The 22570-nt window shown below is 52.4% G+C and overlaps 1 protein-coding gene across 1 annotated transcript in view; it reads right to left on the bottom strand.

Annotated features, from left to right (window-relative positions):
• Window positions 1-13016: 13016 nt before the first annotated feature.
• The window catches only part of MYO15A (myosin XVA), an 85190-nt gene continuing 75636 nt past the window's right edge, over window positions 13017-22570 (bottom strand). The window contains exons 61-65 of the mRNA XM_034783623.1: window positions 20668-20801; window positions 18380-18513; window positions 17339-17472; window positions 16204-16344; window positions 13017-13793 (exon numbers count right to left, since the gene is read on the bottom strand). Coding sequence (XP_034639514.1) covers window positions 13692-13793; window positions 16204-16344; window positions 17339-17472; window positions 18380-18513; window positions 20668-20801 — 645 coding nt within the window. The 3' untranslated portion in view covers window positions 13017-13691. The remainder of the gene's footprint in view (window positions 13794-16203; window positions 16345-17338; window positions 17473-18379; window positions 18514-20667; window positions 20802-22570) is intronic.

Here is a 22570-nt window from a genome sequence, read left to right on the forward strand (position 1 = left end):
CCGCTTGGCAAGGTCACCGGGGCTCTTCGGTCGGGGTGGCCCGGAAGGCGGGTGGGGCTGAGCTGGGCTGAGTGAGCGACTGAGGGCGGGATCGTTCTGTGAGGGCATCACCTAAACCTCAACATCGCCCCCCCCCCGTTACGGTACAACCTATCCTACCTTTTCCCCCGGCTCGATGCTGATTGGGTGAGCTGCCCTGATGAGGCGGGCGCAAAAGGAAAAATCTAGTTGATTGGTAGTTGTGAGATGGGGTCCTTCTTGTGGAGCAAGTTGCGTGGAGCGGTGCGGGATGGCGGAGGACCCCTCTGAGAGGAGGTATTGGGGTGACCTAAGAGATGCCTGATTAGTTTGGAGTTGAGAGAGGTGCCTAGAAACGAGCTCTTTTCCGGATAGCAGGGTGGGCGATGGCGGATAGATGGGAACAGTCTGGTGGGGATAGGCAAAAAGAATCAGGCATCAGGCAGGACACCTCAGCCTTGGAGCATCTGCTGCGCACTGTATGGCTGCCACATGGCACTGGCAGTTCTGCCAGGAGTAAGGGGGGAAATGATGGGACAGACCATGTTACCCCCCACCCCCAGGACACAGGGGATAGGCACCCACCCTACCACCCCCAGGACACAAGGAATAGGCATTCACTCAAGGGGATTGATACCCACCACTGAGGTATGGATATACCAAGTACCCACCCTTGCCTTGGAGACCGAGCATTGACATGGGCTAGGGACAGGACCTTTACAATACTGGCCCAGGTCAGGGGAGTCTCTGCGCTTGTTCATTCTTCTCTCAGCATCGCTGTGCATCTGTGCATCACACCTTTATTACGTAACTCAGAAGCATCAAGCCCTTTGGAGTAGCAAAGAACTTGCTTTTTAAAAAGCCCTGGTAGATTCAAGAGAGCCGCTCATAGCATTGTTATAACCTTGCAACCCATCTCACAGTGCTTTATCAGGATCCGTTCGGAGACTTAGGGGCTGAAGGACGTCAACCTTTGTGCCAACATCTGCGATAACAGTTTTCTTGAGCCCAAGGGTGTGAACTCTGAAGTAGTTACCAAACCCTGTACTAAGTATAGGGAACTAGAACAGAAGAAGGCCGATAAGAAGTCAAAATAGTTGCCCCCCGTTGCAAAAAATGGCTTTTGGTGATATGCAAAGGTTACAGTTATATAATCTGCACCAGATCATCTGTTATCTCTAGTGTACTACTGGAGGAACAGAAATCAGCTGAACAGAAGCAAAGAGGACAGGAGTTCTCAGTTTCTTGAGGACATCCAGAATGCCACTGACTGTATTCATATGCTGAGAACAGTAACTCACTAAGTCACTGACAATGAAAAACGCCACAAGAAAAACGCTCCAGGTGGCAAATTCTCCTTAGAGGCTGACCCTGACCAGGCCACTGAAGAAGAAACTGTGGTGAGAACATGTATTGGCCATTTTTCTGCAAGCTGTTGAGGTTCAGAGGTAAAAGAATGGTTTGGAAAGCAAGGTTCAGAGTGGAAGGATGGTCCAGTGGTTAGCGTGCTAACTTGGGACACCTGGTTTCAATGCCCTGTTTCACCACAGATTTCTGGTCTGATTTTGGCAAGTGACTTACTCTCTCTGAGCTTCAATTCCCTGTCTGTAAAATGGGGATTACAGCACTCCCCTTCCTCACAGGGATACTATGAGGATAAATACACTAAAGATTAGGAGGTGCTCAGATACTACTGTAATGAGGGCCATATAAGTAGCTCAGATAGATAAGTTGTAGTTATGGGCAGATATCCAATGATGACAAATAAACCTTTCATCTCTCTGTGGGTTCAGAATGTCTTTTGGCTACTCCTGATAGTTGATATTCCTAGAGCAGCTCTGTGGCTAATAAAATGAGATTGCAGCCCAAGACGGCAGACACACATGCAACCAAGGGTGCACGTTATCATCCTTGCCAGCTCCCCCATCATCACATCAGTTTTACCTTGTGCTCCAAAAACTCAGCTTTCATTTTAAAAGAAGCATTTTTCTAGCCCTTAGGATTTAAAATAAAATCTTCAAAACGTGAACCAACCATAATCAATGTGCTGATGAGTGCCTCAGTTTGCAGAGCCAGAAACAATGTCTCTGAAAGGTGTGAACTGTCCCATTCAGCTCAATGAGACATTTTAAGGGGGGAGGGATAGCTCAGTGATTTGAGCATTGGCCTGCTAAACCCAGCATTGTGAGTTCAATCCTTGAGGGGGCCACTTAGGGATCTGGGGCAAAAAAAATCAGTACTGGGTCCTGCTAGTGAAGGCAGGGGGCTGGACTCAATCCCTTCCAGTTCTAGGAGATAGGATATCTCCATTCATTTATTATTTTATTTATTTAACTGGACTATCCAAAGCTGATCATTTAATGTCAATGGTGTTAATTATCTCTCTGCTGATCAAAAAAAGGAAGGGGATGATCATATTATGAAAACAATCACAATCTGATGTGAATGGGGTCTCAACTGAGTGGATTTTGGTTTGTGGGTGGAGCTTAGAAGAGTATCATTGCTCCCACCCTCGCCCCAAATTTACCCTGTGATGATAATGTATTGGTGGTTCTTGGGGCCTGTGCTACACTAACCTGCCCAAGGGAGCCAATGGGCAGCATATGGACCTCTTTCAAGTGACTGGCACCAGCGGGGCCACTGGATGCGGCATTTCCCTATTCTGTTCTGTGCAGGTTCTTATCCCGCCTTCATCACCGTGGCTGCGTCCGCAGGTCCAGCCGATCGCGGCTCCCACAGGCCGTGGTTCACTGCTCCGGGCCAATGGGAGCTGCTGGAAGCGGCAGCCAGTACGTCCCCCGGCCCGCGCCGCTTCCAGCAGCTCCCAATGGCCCGGAGCAGCAAACTGCAGCCAGTGGGAGCCGCGATCGGCCGGACCTGCGGACTTGGCAGGTAAACAAACTGGCCCAGCCTGCCAGGGGCTTTCCCTACACAAGCAGCGTCCCAAGTTTTGGAAACACTGCAGTAGAGCATTAAGTGACATGATTGACATCTGTCATCTGTGATTTCTTCTTCCATCCTCGCCCTGGGGGTGAGTTGTGTGTGCAGTGGAATATTTTGGTGTGGTAGGGTTGCGTTTGGTTTTTAAATGTACATGCTGCTTTGTGTGAAGGCAGGCCAAAGAAGTGCCCCTTGCACTTGGAGCAGAAGGTGGGGAGATGTGGGACGGTCCTTGGTTCTTGGGGGAGTTCATTCCGCCGTTTGGGCCAGCCCCCAAGAGCGCTCGGTCTCTTGCCACAGATGAGCTATAGCCGTACAGTGGAAAGTTCAATGTGCAGGAGAAGAAGCGTGGTCAATCGGGGCTCTCATCCCAGAGCTTCAGATGATCTTCTAGGTGTCTTGAGCCCAAGAGTGCAAGTCTTTAGATCCCTAAGGGATGTGTCTGCAGTTGAGGAGACCCATGTGACCTGTGCCCCACTTTGTTCATTCCAGGGACTCTGTCTCTTCCTTGCAGCCATGTTTCCTTTCAAGGGCTCTAACCCCTTTAACTCGCCCTCCAAGGAAATGCTGGGCAAAGAGAATTGATGTTTCTCGGTTTTCCTTTTCTCAGAGGGTCTGTTTTTCATGGGATTTTTTTCAGCAAGATTTCTGACCTCTGACTGTTGCTCCATTTCCATTCCACATCGTCCCAAAGGGGAGATCGCTGTCCTAGATGACATACCGAGCTCTGTCACATTGTCTCTTCTGGGACTCATGGTGTTAATCTGTGTGTGTGCAAACCCCGGCAACGCTGGACAGCTAATTCTGTCCGTGGCCGACTTGGAAGCATTCGGAATCGCGAAGCTTCTGAACGACCTCGCACGGCAGCAATCGTGTTTCTTAGAAGTCCTCAGGTTTGAGGGGATGGTGGTGGGGATTAGTAGGGCACTGGACAATTAAATGGCTTCCTAATACTGCAGTGCATGGAGAGATGGCAAAGTAGGTTATTATTACCGGGCACAAACATGAATCACTATCACCGGAAACCAGACGGGGAGAGACTAAGGGAAATAGAGTAAAGGGTTTTTGTGAACTAGGAAGAGCATGGGGAATAAGGTTCATTAACTGCATCATCTCAGGCTCCTCCTCCTTTAGGCTAAATAATGCTCTGAAACAGATGTATGTATAGTTGTTATTTCATTTCTCCATCTATAATTTCTCCTCTGCCTCTCCCTCTAATATCCTGGCATCAATAGTTAATAATACCTCACATTTCTAAAGCACTTGTCATCCAAAGATCTCAAAGCACTTTGCAAAGTGAGTATTGTTATCCGCATTGGACAGTGGGGAAACTGAGGCACAAAGCGGGACAGGGAATCACCCATGGGGACACTGCCATTGCATGGCTAAACTGGGACTAGAATGCAAGTCTCAGGGCCCCTGGTGCCAGGCTCTAGCCACGTAGCACGTATATAGCGCTTTATATTTCTCAAAGCACTGAGCGTGCGGTGTGCAGTGGAAATCTTCACATACAAAAGTATTTGTAATATCTATAAAAGAGCGAGAACGTGAGAGGAAAAACAGGTCACACGGAAAACCCAGAATTTAATTTCGCCTCTGCCCTAGTCTCTTCCCGCCCTTTGGGAATCGTTATCTTTAAAGCTCGGAGCACTCGAAATAAGTGACCTGCTAACCCCTGATTCTAGGTTCTGCAGCAGGCCTGCTGTGACCCTTGTAAAACTTCTTTCTTTCTCGCTTGCCTGCCAGTTCAATTAACACCGCGTAGCTGGCTCCTTAATATGCTCTGGCAGGTTTGTGCTGCTGTCGTGCCATTGATGCCTCCATTGTGGGGAGACCCCACCCCCTCGGTAGAGTTAGGCCTGCCACTGGGGTGGTGGTGAGAGATGAATGTCTGCCTGGGTTACCCCTCCAGCGAGGCTCGTGCAGTACACGGTGGGCAGTGGAGGTAAATGGCCTGTGTAAATCAGGCTGTAGCATTTGGATACTGAGTGATGCATGGTTGGGAGGGGCAGATCAGATGGCCGTCCAACACGGCAGGTAGTTTGTCGGGCTGTGGAACTTCCTGCTCAGTGTTTGGGTTCAAAGACCTTTTACGGAAAACGATCGTCAGCGCCAAGTGCACTTTCTGTCTTCAGAGTGCTTTGCAAAGGCAGGGCCAAATTCAGCGTGGATGTAAGAGGGTCCTGCTGCATTTCCACCATGTACAAAGAGGAGCGGTGGGAAGGGTTATCTCCAGCGATGGTTCCTTTTGGTTTCACCCAATTGCATCTCTTTTGCTGGTCAGTGCCCAGCTCACTTTCTGTGCCTGTCCCCAGGAGCCTGGCATAGACCATGGCCCACCCCATTGTCCCTGGAGGTTGACAACCCCCCATACACACGTCTTGTTCCTCTGGAGCGGCTACCATCGCTCTCAAACTGGCAAGGCCCCAAGGATGGTATGTACCAGAAAGGTACATGCGGCCGGTTACTTATCACCCTATAATCTTCCTAGGTGTTTGCAAATTGATTGCTTAATTATTTGCTCCCTTAACTTTCTGGGTACTGAAGTTAAGCTGACTGGTCTGTAATTCTCCAGGTTGTCCTTATTCCCCTTTTTATAGCTTGGTACTATGTTTGCCCTTTTCCAGTCCTCTGACCTCTCGTCTTCCATGGGCCTTCTTGGCTTCATTCTCATTTTGCTTTGCACTGTCTCCACAGGTTTCAGAGTAGCAGCCGTGTTAGTCTGTATCCGCAAAAAGAACAGGAGTACTTGTGGCACCTTAGAGACTAACACATTTATTTGAGCATAAGCTTTTGTGGGCTACAGCCCACGTCTCCACAGTGGAGCTGCCTGGGTTTTAATCCCAGCTCTGACCCATTGAGTGCTGCGTGTGGCCCGTCCTTTCACCTCTCTGTGTTTCACTCTGTGAAATGGGGACATTAATACCACAGGCACCAGCTTCCTCCAGGCCCTGGGGTGCTCAACCCCTCCACCCAGCCCCCGGCCCTGCCCCCCACCCTCTTCCCCCACTCCCACCCCACCTTTTCCTGTCCCCACTCCACCCCGCCCCACCTCTTCCGCCCAGTTCCGCCCTCTCCCCCGAGTGTGACCCATCCCCACTCCTCCCCTCTCCCCCAGCACCTCCTGCATGCTGTGGAAGGAGGTGCTGGTAGGGAGGGGGAAGAGTTGATCCATGGGGCCAGCGGATGGGAGGCGCTAGAGGGGGAGCCGGCTGCCAAGCATCCACTAATTTGTTTCTGTGGGTGCACGGAGTCGGCACCTATGATTAATACTCACCTGCCGGCGAGTTTGTGTGCACATGAGAACGGCTACCCAGTACTTGGCTGCTGTGAATGACAAGCCGGGCAATTTCATTACAGCTCCCCCTTCTGTCCAAATGCTGCTATTTCAGTCCCTACAGCAAGACGTGGCCGGTTACCCCTCCCACTGCACTGCTCAGTGCACCCTGCTTGTCTTTCAGACAGTTCGCTTTCCAGGCATTGCCTTGCACAAGCCCAGGCAAACCGTCCGAGTTTCACAAGAATAACAAGAGAGCCCTACGCCTCCCACAGCAAAAGCATGGCATGCGGAGGGACTATTTTTCCTCTCCAGTGGCGGAAGCCCACCTTTGTCACAAGAGGCTGTGCAACACCGGCGAGCCTCGTGCCTTACAGGGCAGCCTGGAGAACGAGCAGCGCGCTGAGCGGGAAAGGCAGAGCTGGCTGTGGTGACAGTGAGGGTCATTGTGCCGTTTGGTGGTGCTAGCTGGCAGCCATTCCCCACTGCAGAGCCTTCACACAGCCTGCTCAGTGACTAGACTCTCCCGCCGGGGGCAGCCCATGCAAGCGAGCGCCGGTCAGTACTAACAGCAGAAATCTACTCTGCTGCAGATGAGGGTGAGGGAACAGATACTCCATCTCCTGCCAGAGGAGCGCTGCAGACTGCCAGATGCCAGCTCTTCCCGGCTGGTTCCTCGTTTCCCTTTTGGTAACAGCCCAGAACGATGAAGCTTATCCTTTGTATGTGCCGTGTAACAACAGGGATTTGCAAGGCCAGGCGAGAGTGTTGAGTCCTGCTATACAGGCAGAGACCCTCATGTTATGTGGTTCCAGAAAACAACCCAACTTGATGATAATAGCCCTGCATACCATGAAGGCGGCTAGCCAAAGTCCATGCGTTGCCAGCCAGTCCTGGCTTGGGACAGGAATTACGCTCGGTTTGGCTGCAGCATCAAGAACGCACTGCTTTGGTCTTTGGGTTGATGTGGGAGTGGCCAGCGAAACACAAGTTGAACCACCCACCACATGAGTCATTTTCCTCCACTCTGCCCCATCTAAGTGGAAAAGAAAGGAACGTGTCTCTGCTGAGGAAGAACAGACTGCTGCTGCCCAGAAAGAGTTGAGGGGGAGGGATTGGCATCTCGGCGCTGTCGTCGCCATAAAAATTAGACTGAAAAGGATTCACACACCTACCCCTTGGCGGGGAAGAACTCTCCTGCCCTGGCTGTGCCCGTCAGGCTCCAGAGCTGAGCTGAAGACTTGCCCCAGACTGAGAGAACCAAAAACTAATTAGGGGCAGGAGGGCAGGCTTTTAGGTCTCCGTGACTTTTAGGTTGACCAGCTGGTCTCTTCCCAGGGCTTCAGAAGTTCTGGATCCACGTTGCTCATTGAAAGAAACGCGACTCTATCTTTTTACAAATGTTCACTACAAAACTTAAAACTCAAATCAAGAAAGCATATCCGCAAAGCTAAGCTTGTGTTAATAACATTGAACTAAGACTCAAACAACACAGCTATCAAATCAATAGCAAATCAAGGTCAAGTCGACAAATTAGTCTCAATGTTGGATTGAAGTGAAATCGTCAAATTAGTTAAATGGTCAAATTAATAAAAAAAACAAAACGACCTTCAAATTGTGAAGAGGAGTCTAAAGATGTAGCTGCCGGTTTGGTTATACAATTAAAGGATTTTACCAAAATCATCCAGTCTGTAACTTGGAGCTGGCGAAATATCTTAATACGGAAACCAAATTATTATCTAAAGGCTGAGCCGCAACCTCAGAGCCAATTATAAAACTTCCTCTTAGCTTTCCATTCTTGCCTGGTGACTAACCCTCTCCTTCTGCCCTCCTATAACACAGACTAACACCACACTCTTGATCAACCACAGTTTGACAACCATTCGTTTCTAGAAATTACAGGTGACAATCACACTTTAGCGAGTCATTTTATGAGACAATATTTAGAGCTGTTTAACCCTGGGGAACTTTTCTTTCAGATGCCTGTCCCATGGGGACTTTCTGGGTGTTCACACATGCACACAGCCATGCTTTCACTTGCATCCCCTAACAAGAAAAACGCTGAATAGCTAGGACGTCAGCCAGCTGATTAAAAACAAAAGACAAAACCAGAAAAAAGAGAGCGTAGATCCTTGAGGGACCAGGGTTTTAGGAGCTCTTGCAGTCTCCTGAACACTCAGAGTAGGAGCTGGGGCTGCCGTGAAGGAGCCAGACAGAGATATGTTGCTGGCACAGCACTTGTCGCTAACAGGCCTCCTTCAGATGCAGGGACAGACTGATCAAAGGAGTGGGCTGGCCCTTGCTGTCATGACTTCCTCTCCCGAAGAAGGTGGCTGCTCTTGGGGATTTTGGAAGGTCACTCTTCCCACTAAAGGCTCATTGACCTGAAAGGCGAGGCTTCTTGGCCTTACGGTTTGCGAACTCCACTTACTCTGCCTTGCGACGCCTCCCTCCAAAACCTTTGCACAAATCAGGTGCCAGGCTGACATTGGAGCTGTGGAACTTGGGCCAGTCAGGTTCGAATTAGGTCATCCATCGTGAGCGTCAGTTTTGGGAAGAGGCCGCTTAAGGCCAGCAATTACAAAAGTATTTGGAGTTTTGCATACTGCAGGGACTGGCAGGAGCGCCGCCAGCTTTTCTGCCACCCTAGGCGGTGGATGGTCCCGCCCCGAAATGCCACCCCCCACAGAGGCGGCGGAAGGTCCCGTCGCCAAAATAACACCGCGGTCGCTGCCCCCAAATTGTAGCCCCCTAGGCGACCGCGGCGCTATTTCGGCGACGGGACCTTCCGTCTAGGTCGCCTAATGGGTTGCGCCGGCCCTGGGGACTGGTGTCTGTGACTCCCCTCCAAAAAAATCAAAGTTCTGCACACCCAAGACCTGTTTTGAGATGGCATTAAGATGACATGATGGGACCAGAAAGTTTGACACCAAAATCCTATAAAAACAGCTGATGTCTCGGGGGGCGGGGGGGATTCCCCAACAACCAGTCGCTCAACATTCTGCCATCAACAAAATTAAAAATAAACCGGAGAAACTTAGGATTGATGCCCTTATTCTCACAAACAAGACAACTTACCACAACAGTTCTAGTTTGGAACTGGGCTATAAGTCAAACTTTTGGAATCTTTCTCTTGATGGAGAAAAGCTACTTTGAAACCTATTGAGATAAAACCCACTTCAAATAGAACATTTTATAGCAGGTTGGGCTTCCCATAAAAGCTGTAGACTCCAGACCCAGATGATATGCTATTGTTCGTTGTGCACAGCCATGCTCGGTAATCTAGTTGGGAAACAAGACAGAACTATACTATAAAAATATTACCTGTCAATAGATTAATTTCCTGCTTTAAATGAACCCATCCTGAGGCACGGATCATATACGGAAATGAGCACTGGCTGAATTCGGGCTAGGAACTTGATCACATTCTTGTCCTAGCTTGGCGCTCCACTGTGTAACGTTACTAGAGGTGGATGATGTTGCAGTTTTGGTTCCTCTCCTTTCGCAGGCTGGACTGGGCAAGCCGTACGCAAGGATGTTATGTGACTAGTAAATGATTAATTAACGGACATAGGAGAAGGACAAGTGGTGATGTTTAGGAGAAGGCAGCAATTAATCAGCATCAGTGACTACTGCAGAGATGATGGACTAGAACACGTCCAGGAGAAACAGGATGGAGTGCGCACTGGCTCCTAGGGGCTACAAGGAGTCATGGATTGCTTCTCCTCAGCCTGCTAGGGTGAAGTATAGCATCAGCTGAACATCTGATAGAACCTCTCTTGGGCGACTTTATTCTACCCTTCCCTAGTATTTTCCTTCTCCATCTGCCCTGAAGAAGGCTGGTTAAGATCCTCTCCTCACTGTCTATACCTAATGAAAGGGAAGTGACAATGGTAAGGGTTGAGCAGGCTAGGAAAGTGACTTCAGAGACCTAGGGAGAGATCGGAAGACCAGTACCAGGCAGATGGCTTCAGAACTTGTCCTGAGACCCATTTTGTGAGCCGAGGAGTCATCGTAAGCAATAGGGATGTAAATACCGTTTAAAAAGTTAACTGTTTAAACGATTAAAAATATTTCGTTTAAATGGTTAACTGATTAAAGGGCCATCCGGGGCCGATCTGGCCAGGCGGCGCTGCTCCGGCCATGCAGTGTGGCTGGGGCCGCTCCGGCTAACACGGGACCACTGGGGTCGGCCGGCCAGGGATTAACGGTTAAGACGGGTTAACCGGTAAGACTAGTGCTTACCGGTTAACATTTTACACCCCTAGTAAGCAGTTGGGTCAGCCCAACTGTCTATTGTCAAACAAAGGGGTCTGAGAGCAGGATGCAAGCTTGTACCCAAGCGACTCAGCCCCAGCGAGAGGAAAGACCAGCTCACCCGGCAAGCGTGTCTGGCTGATCCAAGGAGCAGTACTGTCAAGGCTGGTATCTTCCCCCAGAGGAGCAGGGTCAGTCGGTGGTGATGGCGGGAGGGCGGGAGAAATGTCAGGCTTGGGGGCGGGGTGGAGAAACACAAGGAAAAAGAGACACACAATGATTTCCCCAGTGAGCAATTGCAGCTGAGTGGGGACAGAACGGGGAGCTCACTCCCTGCCCAGCTCTGCTCTTTCCCTGCTGACTGTGTCCAGCCCCCCAAGTTTCAGGGAAGTGGATGGAAGTCTCTCTCTGCCAGCACATGGCCATACGCAGGGCTGCTTTACCAGGAGGCAGGATAACAGACCCTGGGGGATCCACCCCCTCTCCTGCCAGTGAGTCACAACAGAAGTTGAGTCCAAAACTAGCTCCGCTCTGCAGCTGCCTACAAACAGTCCCACTTGTTGAGAATATCGGCGGCTGGGAGAACCAGCACCGCAACAATCCTTCTCTCCTTCAGAAAGGCTGGGAGAGGCGCCTGCAGTGACTTGCTGGTGTCCTGAGTTCTGGTAACGCCCTATCCCTTCCAATTTTGGTCCCAAATTTTATACCAGACATAAAGTACATTTTGGGACCAATGCTGCAGCTGAGACCAATAAGAGCTTTGTCCTGGACTTCAGTGGGAGCAAGGCTGGACAGGTCCTTTAAGGGCGATGGAGAAGAGAGCTAATCTCTCTACCTGAGTACTTGGCTGGCCCTCTTCTCAGTAGTGTCGGAGCACCTCCCAGTCACTAATTCCTCACAACACCCCTGTCAGGCACAGAAGTGCTTTATCCCCCTGACAGATGAAGTGACTTGCCCCAAATCACACAGGAAGTTTGGTAAATGAGGAACTGAACCTTGGTTTCCTGAGTCCCAGGCCAGCACCCATCCCACCAGACCATCCTGCCTTCCAGGCTGCCAAGATTGTGCTATAGGGGTTTGCTTTCGAGCTGGATCTGAGCCAGTGCCCCAGCTCAGACTCTCCATCTCTCCCATCATTGGGGGAGTGCCACTCCACTCGCCACACCCAGCCTCTAGCAAAGCAAACCTACCCCAGCCCACTCCATGCCAACAGTACGATGTGAAACCGGAGCCTCTGCGTTGGCCTCAAGGAACTCACTGGTTTGGAGCGCCTACGGCCAGGATTTAGGTGCCTAAAGAGGCAGCTAGGCTCCTAGTGGGAATTTCAGAACTCCCTGGGCACCTGGCTGCTCACGTAACACCGTTAGGCTGTCCATGGTGAACGGCGAGGTCATGCTACACAAAGCTCTCTCGTTCGGTTCTTGGGAGTCGCTGTTAACGTTTTGCCTGCTGCTGGTTCCGCCAAGTTTCTGGCAGCCTTTAACTATGAGTCCCTTGCAGACAATCTGCCATGTCACCAACCCAGGCTGTTCTGTGTTTACAATAGGGCAGGGGCTCCGTTGGCAAACGCTCGCGCTATCGCTGCAGCTTGGACGCGGCTTTAAATGCCACAGTAATCCCTAGGGGACATGTCCGAAGTCACGTGGGAAGTCTGGCAGGGCCATGCACATAACCCGGATTCCTGTGCCTTAACCACATGATCATCCGTCGTGTAAAGAAATGCGGTGATTCAGATGAAGGGCCTGACTGGATTCAGTGAATCGCAGCGTACAAACTGCAGGTTCTCAAGGCCTAGTTGCCATGGCGGTAAAGCACTTGTGGCTGGTCTAGGCTAGCGCCGCCTCTGTTGCTAGCAGCAGAGAAGCTGCAGCGATCCTCGAATGTCACCACAACCTGAGTGCAAATATGACCATCGAGCGCTCCACTGTTCTGTGGGGATCCGTCTGGACTAGCGTTTGGGGACCTCTTTTAACCTGCGTTGACTGACGGCCAGTTAATGAACACGATTGTTAATAGTAGTCTAGTCCTGGCACGCATTTGTCTTAGGATACAGCCTAGGGTTAACCATAAACACCCGTGTCCTGGCATAAATGTCTATGAGGTGGTTAGACTACCATTGACAGTAGGGTTCACTGGCAATCAGTTGAAGCTAGACTGCAAGCTCCGCTCTTGGCTCTACACCAGCGGTTCTCAAACTGGGGGTCAAGACCTCAACGTGGGTTGGCTTCGACTTGCCGGGACCAAAGCTAAAGCCCAAGCCCAAGGGCTTCGTCTTTGTCCTCCCGGCCTGGGGAGATGGGGCTTTGGTTTGCTCCCCGCTCCGGGGGGCCAGGGCTCCATTGGACTCCGGCTTCGTTCCCCCATCCTGGGGTCCTGTGGTAATTTTTGTTGTCAGAAGGGGCGATGAAGTTGAGAACCGCTGCCTAAACAATTCCTGGGTTGAGGAAAGAGAAACAACTTGGTTCCCCAGCACACCCAAACGACAGGCGGCTTTGGACTTAAAAGGAATTTTTAATTTTGCACAAATTAGAAACAAAAATAAAATCTCAAAGCAACGTTGAGTGCAAAAAAGTTACAAAAACGGGAAGCCATTTACAGGGCCAGCGCTACAGACCAGTATACAAATACAGGCGCCAATGACACTTATAAAAATGAGAATTAGATCACAGGACAAACAAGACCAAAAAACCGGGAGCGAACACAAATAAAAGCCATCTGGTGTATGCATCACGCGAGCAGTTGGATTGCCAGGTCCTTGGTACAGGCAGATGTGCAAAACTGGGCATGTCCTGCTCAAAGACAATCTGTTAATATGTTGCTACTAAAATAATGGATTAAATACATTTGATTCTGGAAAAAGGTCACGCCCTATGTCCAGGAGGGCAGTTATTAAACATAAATTAAGGCATCTGTGTTCACCTGTTAACTGGCCAGACTGCATTCCCCACACTCTGCACTCCTCAGACCTCACATATGGTCTGTAAGTCCCCCATCCCAGCCCCTCAGCAGCCCCAGGCCACTGAAATCAGTGGGGCTATGCTAACTCGAACCAGCTGGGAATCTGTCCCATCAGTGTCTATATTTAGTCTATGTTGCCTCTCCCAGGACACAGAGATATTTGCTTATCTCCGTGCTGGCTTTCACTCAAGTAGCTGTTAGGGAGGGAGTGTGCGAGTGTGCGTGTGTGTAACATGCCTGATCAGAGCAACGTAATCTCACTGGGAGGGAGGGTGAGTCTCTTCTCGCGAGCGTACAACAGACTCTCCATGTGGGTGGCGATCACGCGGCACAACTCTAGGCCCTAAAGAGAGAAGGAAGCACAATGGAGCATTACAGCATTTTAACTCGGGTTACCCTCCCCGCACCCCCAAGCATTAGTTCCCCCCCAGCAAGACTTAGAATGAATTACACCCCTTTGCTGAAATTTGCTGTGGCCATTTTGTTGGGTGGCATCCGATCTCGCAGTGGCGAAAGCCGAATGCCAAACCCTCGGCATGCACCTCCTGAGTGCCTTGCTGCCTTTGGACTCACTGTTTTGTTGCATTGGAATGAAAGTGGTGCCTGCCTGCAGGGGCACAATGCTGTGTGACCCAGTTGTACTCACAGTGCCCAATCCTGAGAGGGGCTGAGTGCCTCCTGCCAGGTGCTGAGCGCCACCCACACCTATTGCTGTCGCTGGGAGCACTTCCCAGGCCTGAGCCCGTAATGGTTACCAATACCCAGCTTCTCTGATTTTCTGCTCCTCCTCCCTGCTGGTCCTTCCCTCTAGTTACTGTTCCGCTGTGGCCTCCCATTGGCGCTTGATTGGACTTCCTATGAAACGTCCTCACACCGCTGGCCTTGTACATGGGGCAGCACTGGAGGTGCCCTTTGCCCAACCCACCCATCACAATAGGCAGCACCAGAGCATCCCCTGCTTCTCCCACGTTCCCCATATCTGGCAGTACCACTGAGCTACAAAACTATACGCAGTTAGTGTAACACGGCCCTGGTCCAAGAAGGGACACTGAGCAGCTCCGAACACTGGTAGCGAGAGCATCGGAAAGGTGTAATAACAAGCCCCAGTTCTCTTGCCTCCCAGTCCTGGGCTTTAAACCATGAGGCCACCTTTCCCTCTGGATCCTGGAGAGATGAATAGAAATTGCTCCTTGCAGGAGTCCACCAGCAATAAAAACCTGTAGATGATCTACCGGGTCCTCATGTTGCAGTTAAAAGGAGAATGCAATGGTGCATTAGACTTTGGACACTGCTGGGCCAGCTGGCATCTGGCAGAGCCGGGATTTCATTGGGTTTTAGACTCTGAGGATACATCTAGATGGCAATCGGGGGCTCTGACTGCAGCGCGGGTAGACGTACCTGGGATAGCTTTAATCTAGCCAGCTTGAGTAACACCAGCAGCGAAGCCGCGGCAGCCTGGGTGGCCCAACCTCGGCCAAGGCTGTGGGTAGATACTTGAGCAAGTAGCCCTTGCTGGAGTCTGTCTCGTTACAGCTTCACTGCTGTTGTTTCTCAAGCTGGCTTTGATCGACGCTACCATGCAGGCTGCAATCACACCTCTGACTGCAGCACAGATGCACCCCGAGTTTTTCTCACTTGGATTCCCTTGTATTTAAGCAGCTGCCTCCATGCGCTGGTTGTCCAAGCAAGTTAGGCAGGGAAAAAGCAAACCCTGTAATGAGGAACTCCTTGTAATGATGTGCTTAGTTTATGTGCGGCATTACCAGGACTGCATGTGAAAAGTGGGTAACTGCACACGCAGAGCAGGCTGCTTAGCACAAACGCACACTCACTGCGTGTGCTGCTGCACACCTAACTTGTCTGAAGATGTGTCTCTTAGTTTGCCAATGCAGAGTATGTGGTCCGTGCGGAAGCACTTTTGTGCAGTGATCCCAGAAGAGACAGGCTGGGGACGGTGCTGGCTTTACTGTATTTCTGTATCCGCACCAAACACAACCCACAAGCATTCTCTCGGGGAGGCAGTGGCTACCTACCATCTGAAGGTTTAGCTTCAGAGATCCGGGTGAAGAAGCCAGGAGAAGACAGTAGGAAGAGAAGCGACAAGGAGAGAATTAAGGGGGCTGTAGAGAGGATGAGTCACGTGGAGTGACCTCTGTGGGGTATTGTCTGCGTTCCCTGCCCTGAACCTCACCCTGGTGAGGTTCTGTGCTCCCCCAACCCGCTGGCCAGGGACACTGCTGTCTTTACTGTGTTGTAATACACGGGCTCAGGGTATCTCATGAGTGCAGTGCAGAGGGCCCATGTTGCCCTCTGGAACGCATCTCATTTGTGGGGAGGGGGCAAGCTAGCTCCACACCCTTCACTCTCTGCTCCCAGAGGCCACAGAAACCCTCCCTGATGCTTTGTGCGGTGGGATGGGGTGGGATGGGCTCCTGGCATCCTGTCCCCTGCGGAGAGGAACCAGGAAGGCTGGGCTGCATCCCGCCAGCCCCGTGGCTGGGGAGTGGGGCCTCGGATCTGTGCCATTCGACCCACAAATCCCCGGGGAGCCAACCATCAGGAGTCACATTACAGTCTAAGAGCCTAAATGGCCATGTGAATTCAGGGGAGGCGATAACACTGTGGGAGCCTTCGCTATGGCCCTCCCATCCCCTGAGCACATCCTGGCACTACCCTGCGCCCGGCCTTGAATCTAGGCAGGACCGAGGGGGTTAAAGAGGGGGAAAGGCAAGCCGCTTAACTGCACTCCGTACCTGCTCCAGCTGCAGCTGCGTCATCCTCTGTGACATCAAGTCTCCCAGCACGATCTCCACGTAGGGGTAGCTGGAGCCGGCCGTGGGCCGCTGGGTCCTCGTGGACTGAATCTCCTTCAGCGAGAACTTCACAATCAGCTCCTGGGGACGGATACGCAGCTCCTTCATATGCGCGCCCCACCGGGGACCCGGCCCCAATGTATGGACTACAAGCTCCTTCCTACCAGTTCATCCCATCCTTCCCGGCTACTGACATTTATCATTCGCACTGCAATCCCGCCTAGGAGCCCGAGTCATGGACCAGGACTCCTCTGTGCTAGGCGCTGTACAAACCCAGAAACACAGGACAGCCCCTGCCCCAAAGAGCTTCCAATCTGAGCACAGGACAGGAAACAACGGATGGATACAGACAGAGGGACGGGGGAGCACACGGAAACAATGAGGCAATAGTAGCTATCCCTGCCTTGGGCCCCCTGAATAATTCACCTCCATTAGTCTTTGGGAAAATTGCCGTATATCATGAGGCAATAGCTTTGCACTGAAAGGCATACTGAGAATGGGGTGGGCACTCTATGTACTCTATGTACAGGACATCCTGCCTCTCTGGGCCACTGGGATTAGCCCTCTAGCCCGGTCCAACGGCCAGGTCACAGCGACAGCAGAATTAAGCTGTCATCTGAATCCACTGCACAACAGAGTGAAGGCTCCGGTGTCTAACACACGGGTCACTGCCGTATTATGAGTCGCACGGCTGAGCCCGGGGGAGTGGTGGGGGGTGGGCCTCTCTGTGATGTACTAGAGCCCACGGCCCCACTCCCAACCCGCATGATGCCAGTCCCGATGGGTTCCACTCTTGGATCCAGCCCTCCCAGGGCAGACGTCACCCAGCAGCCAACGGGCCTGGCCAACATGCTTCTGTCCTTTCAGAGGGGCAGCAGGCCTTGAGCCAGCTTGCAGGGGCAGGGGCAGTTTGGCTCTTTCCAGGCCCAGTGAGCTCTCCTGGAGTCTCACCACGCTGGCCAGAGCCAGCCCCCAGGTAGACCAGGCCTCGGCTGCAACTGTGCCCTGCACGTCAGGAGCAAGCACCTCCTGGAGGGACCGGGCGAGGGGCTGGCCTGCTGCCCCCCACACCTACGTGGGTGTCCTTGTTGAGGAAGTGGAGGCCGTTCTGGTTGACGGCCAGGATGCACGGCGAGACGATGGTGTTGTTACTGCAGCTCTGGATGTAGAAGAAGGAAGAGCCGAACGTGGGGAAGGCGCTCAGGAGCCCTGCGGAGACGACGTGCAGTCAGCAAAGCCAGGAACCCGACCCTGGGGCTGAGCCACCATGATCGGCTGGGACATAGCCACAAGGGAAACAGGGGGGTCCCCTCTAGGACAGGTTGATCCTCCCCATTGGGGCAGGTGGTAGTACTGCCACTGCCCAGTAGGGGGGGGCAGCATTCGGACCTGCAGCCCTGGTGGAAGCTGCTAAGGGAGGGAGATGATCAATCATTGCATCTGGCCACACCCCCTTCTAAACAGCCCCGCCCCCTCTGGGCTCCCACGTGCCCCCAGGGGAGGGGAAGGTTGTCCCCCACGAGGCTCTTCGTGAAGGTTTATGCCCGTAGAGGCCAGGGCCTAGCCATGGAGGCGGGAGGGGGGTTAACTGGGCTCTTTGAGCCTGCTGGACAGGTTCTGCTGGAGATCTGGCTGACGGCTCAGGGCGTGGGGGTGCGGGGGCACGGCCGGGGGACTCTAACTCGCCCCTCCCTCGACATGCCAGGTACCCAGCACGGCACACACTGTCTCTTCCAGAGCAAGAGCCTCTCCTGCTTCCTCCCCACCCTCTGCCCCCGCTTGGGAATCGGTCTGGGCAGCAACATTTTGCATCCCTGACGAGCGAACAGAAGGCAGGACGCCCAAGGCAGCACCGAGGGCATGGCAGGTGCCTGGGGGAGGCACTGCCGAGACCCACCCAGATCTGTGGCTGCAAAGGCCCAGCCGTGGCATGGAGGGAGGGGGCTTGTCTGTTGCCGTGCCCCTCAACACCAGGGCAGCACTCAGCTGCTTCCGCTCCTGGCCCTGCCCCGCCTTTGACCACGTTCCCCTCTGATCTAAAAACGCTCCCCCAATCCTCGGCTCGGCCGACTCCCAGCAGCGGCTCCCGCGCGAGCCCGCCCCGGTCCTGGCTTACCTAGGAACTGAGCTCTGGCCTGATGGGCGCTCAGGGCCTGGACCTGTGGCATACGCTGCAGCACCAGGTTGAGCCACGACTGAGCCTTCAGCGCTCGGCAGAACTGGGGCGGGACGTAACCCTGCACCTCGTGGCTGCGGGAGGGAGAGAGCCAGGGAAAGGTCACAGCCAGCCCCAGGCAAATGCCTCCCTGCCTACGTCATGGGACAGAAAACCCACTGTGGGAGAGCGCTGCCCATTCATCCCCCAGCTCGGGGTACGTGCTGAGCACCGGGGCAGCACAGAACCAGGGGGTGGGAAGAACAAAGACCCTTTCTTGGGTAGTAGCAGCCAGAGCTCAGCCCTCAGGGGGGCTCCTTACTGGCAAGTCCCAGGTGTCTTGATGAGGTGGGGAGTCCCTCATCCCTGAATCATTCTCATGCAGTGACGGGGGGAGGGGACACTCCCCACCCCACTCCTAATGCAGCACATTCACCATGGGTATTGTCCAGCCTCAGTCCCGCCCCGCGCTGGGGCTCTGCCTCCATTAAATAACAAAACTGCACAGCAGGAGTGTGCTTCTGAGCATAGGTCCCCATCCTGCAAAGACTCACGCACACGCCTAGCTTTATGAACCCAGTTAAATCACATGCAAAAGTCTTTGAGGGACTGGGGCCTCCTTCCTGAGCAGGCTGATGAGTGTTTCCCCCTGCAGGACTCCTGCCCTTCCCACTAGCTGTCTCTTGCAGCAGAGCAGATCTGCTCCTTAGTGGTGCTAATGAGACTCACCTGGTCTGGTTACCAGGGAGAGTCAGCAGAACAGCTCTGCACCTCCATGCAGGGTCCTACAGCTTGACACCCAGAGACAAGCACATATATACAGAGTTCAGTCTGAATACATTGCAAACCTAAGACCAGATCCTGCAAGCTGATCTGTGTAGATGGACCCTGGCATCTGTTGGGAATCTCACTGATGTCAGTGGGGCTCTGCAAAGGCATACCCACATGGATCAGATTGCAGGGCAGGGTCACAGCAGCTACGCACTCAGTTTAATAAGACTGGAGGACTTTGGAGTTGAGCCACGAGGTCACTGCTACCAGAAAACCCAAGTTCACAAAGCAGCCTTAGGCCAACAGCCCCTCAGTCCTTGGCATTTGGTCTGGAACTGAAATTCCTACGTGAGTTCATCTTTCTTCTCATTTAGGGCTTATGTAAGTGGTAGAAAGTCTCCCTCTCCTTTCCCCTCGGGGCAGCAATTCTGCAAGCTCTCTGCACTCCTCTAAAAGCTTCACCTTCCAGGAGATTTTTTTGTAGTAACTCAAATTCCAGGAATTCCCCAGCCCCCAAAGTACATGTGGGATCTAATTCACCGCAACAGCAATAGTTAATGCTCTGATTTGAGACCGGAATTTTGAATCTTCTCATTCCATGCAACCATTTTTCTGTGGGGGGATGTCCTGCGCAGACAGCCCAGGTGATCAGCACCAGGGTCAGAGCACCCGGGTTTAGCGCCGCCCTGGTGTGAGCAGCCCCACTGCAACGTCCAACCCGAGTTCCTGTGTCCATGCTGGTGCTGTGCCCCCCTTCCCGGTGTCTCACCAGTTCTGCTCGGGGGATGCCCCATTGTTCTTGGTGCTGCAGTCAGCCGAGCCGCTCTATAATTCTTTCCCAGTGAATTGTGGGAGAACTTGTCTGTCCTTCTGAGCATGGGGGGGAATTGTGGGAAGGCACTGGAGGACTATCCGCACTCTTTAGCCAGTGTCCTCACTGCAGAGTGGGTGCGTTAGCAGCCTGAGTGGAAGCAGAACCTGGACTCGAACCCAGAGCCTCAGCCAGGCCAGCTAGCCTGGGTTGAAAGCACCACTAGACTCGGCTGAGAGGTTGTGTGTGTGTGGATGGGAGGTGGGTTAGGGGCAAAACCCAGATAAGACACTGGGCTGACTGCAGTGAAGACAGACTCTGGGGTGGCCTGTCAGGTCATAACAATGCCGATGACACCTTGTCTGTCTATAGCACGCGCCCTCTGAGGACCGGGAGGCACTCTGCAAACAATGGAGCCAAGCAGCTCTGGGAGGTGGCAGTACGTATCACACACGTGCAACATTAGGCAGAGAGAGGCTAAGTGACTCGCCCAAGGTCACACGATGAGTAAGCAGCAAAGTGTGGAACAGAACCCAGGAGTTCTGGCAGCTCTGCTCCAGCCACTAGCCGGGGCTCCCTACTCACTAAGGTGCGAACACACCATGATGGGACACAAGCTGTCATTAGCAGGGTAGCACCCAAGCGCCACCATGCCCAGGGTACCTACACGGTGGGCAGGTACATGCTGTCCTTGGCCCGGTGCTGGAGGGCTGCCAGTTTGGAGACCTGCTGGCACTGCTGTTCGCTGGGTTGCAGGGGAGGTAGGATGTTGAAAAGCCCCTTGAGATAATCGGGCAGGACCTGAAAGAAGATACAGAGCATGCCGGGCGTGGCTTTGTCACACTTGCGCATCAGGAGTCAATGGGAGCCAATCTGGGAGCTGTTGGGCTCCATGGGACATGCCCAGGAAGGGCACGTCCTGGTGTGAATGCGTTCACACACATACAGGCAGTCAGATACCACGGAGCGGGCCACGGCATAACAACTACATGATGCAGATTGTGGCGAAGCACGGAACTTCACATGGACTTCAAAGAGAAGCGTGGGGGCTTGAGTACCTTCCTGAACGGAGATGCTTTCCTGAATCGCGGTCTTAGACTGTACAGGCACACCCACGCACCCACTCTTCGGGGGACACACTTTGAAGAGTCAGGGGGGGGATGCCCAGGGCAGAGGGGGGCACCTGAGATCTGCGGAGGAACTAGGGGAATTCTGGGACCAGCTGGGCAAGGAGACTGGGATAGAGTGAGGCAAGGAGAAGAATGTGGGCCTGTTGGAGGGAAAGGGACATCAGGAGTCTAGCTTGAGTAGTGTGACCAGATGGCAAATGTGAAAAATCGGGACGGGGGTGGGGGGTAATAGGAGCCTATATAAGAAAAAGACCCAAAAATCGGGACTGTCCCTATAAAATTGGGACATCTGGTCACCCTAAGCTTGAGGGAAATAGGCATAGAGGCTGCACCCATCAGAGAACACTCCCCTCCAGAGGCTGGAATGGAACCCAAGATCCCTGAGTCTCACCATTCCTTCACTGTCAGCAAATATCCATGAAACCTTCTGGCTAAGAGTCCCAACCCCCTCTAGTGCTGGTTCACACAGAAGATGACAACCTACTACTGACGGACTCCAGTAACTCCATTAGCACACATGGCAGAGGTCGGGCGATGGATCTAAAGGTTCCAATCCTGCCGACGACCCACCCGGGTGGCAATATGATGGAACTGCTGGGTTTTTTTTCAGTTTGCTTGTCAATAAACCGAGTAAATCACACACACCAAATGACATTCAAAGAACATTGTTAAGGTTGCCAAGTCAAGCATACAAGTTAGAGAATGCCAGAATCAACAAATAAATACAAAGTACAGTTTAAATAATAAAATACTACTAATAATCCCTTAAAGAAAAAGAAAGTGCCAGAATGAAGGGGGTCTTTGCAGCCTTAATGTGGCCCCCTTGTGCATGCACAGTATGATACAGGCGTTAATTACAGGATCACATCTTATCTTTTCCACAAGCCTGCCTCATTCAATGCCCAGGATGGATCTGCCCTGGGGATGAGTCAGGGTTGTGTAATGAAGGAGGTTGTTGTCTGTTGAATCCTGATTTATTTGCTGCAGAAGTGAAAAGGTCTGTAGTGACCGAGGCAGGGGACTGCAGGAAGAGAAAGGAGGATCTCACTGTTAAGGCGGTTGAAAGCTGCCTTGGAGAACTGGATTCTACCCCTGCCTCTGCCACAGAATTTCTTTGTGATCCTGGGCAAGTCCCTTAAACCAAACTTTTCAGAGGTGGTCACTGATTGTGCGCACTTCATTTTCTGGGTGCCCAACTTGACACCCTGGGGTCTGATTTGCAGAGGTGCTGAGCGCTCACAACTGGAGCTGGGCTTTGAACTTACAGAGCTAAGGACTCAGAAAAACCAGGGCTTAAGTGTCTCAAATTAGGCACCCAAAATTAGTGGAAATTGTTTACCTTAATCTATCTGTGCCTCAATTCCCCAGCTGTAAAATGGGGATAATACCATCCCCACATCACAGGGCTAAAGATAAATCCACTAATGTCTGCGAAGCGAT

The sequence above is a fragment of the Trachemys scripta genome, chromosome 10, assembly GCF_013100865.1.
Source record: "Trachemys scripta elegans isolate TJP31775 chromosome 10, CAS_Tse_1.0, whole genome shotgun sequence".
NCBI classification, from domain to species: domain Eukaryota; kingdom Metazoa; phylum Chordata; order Testudines; family Emydidae; genus Trachemys; species Trachemys scripta.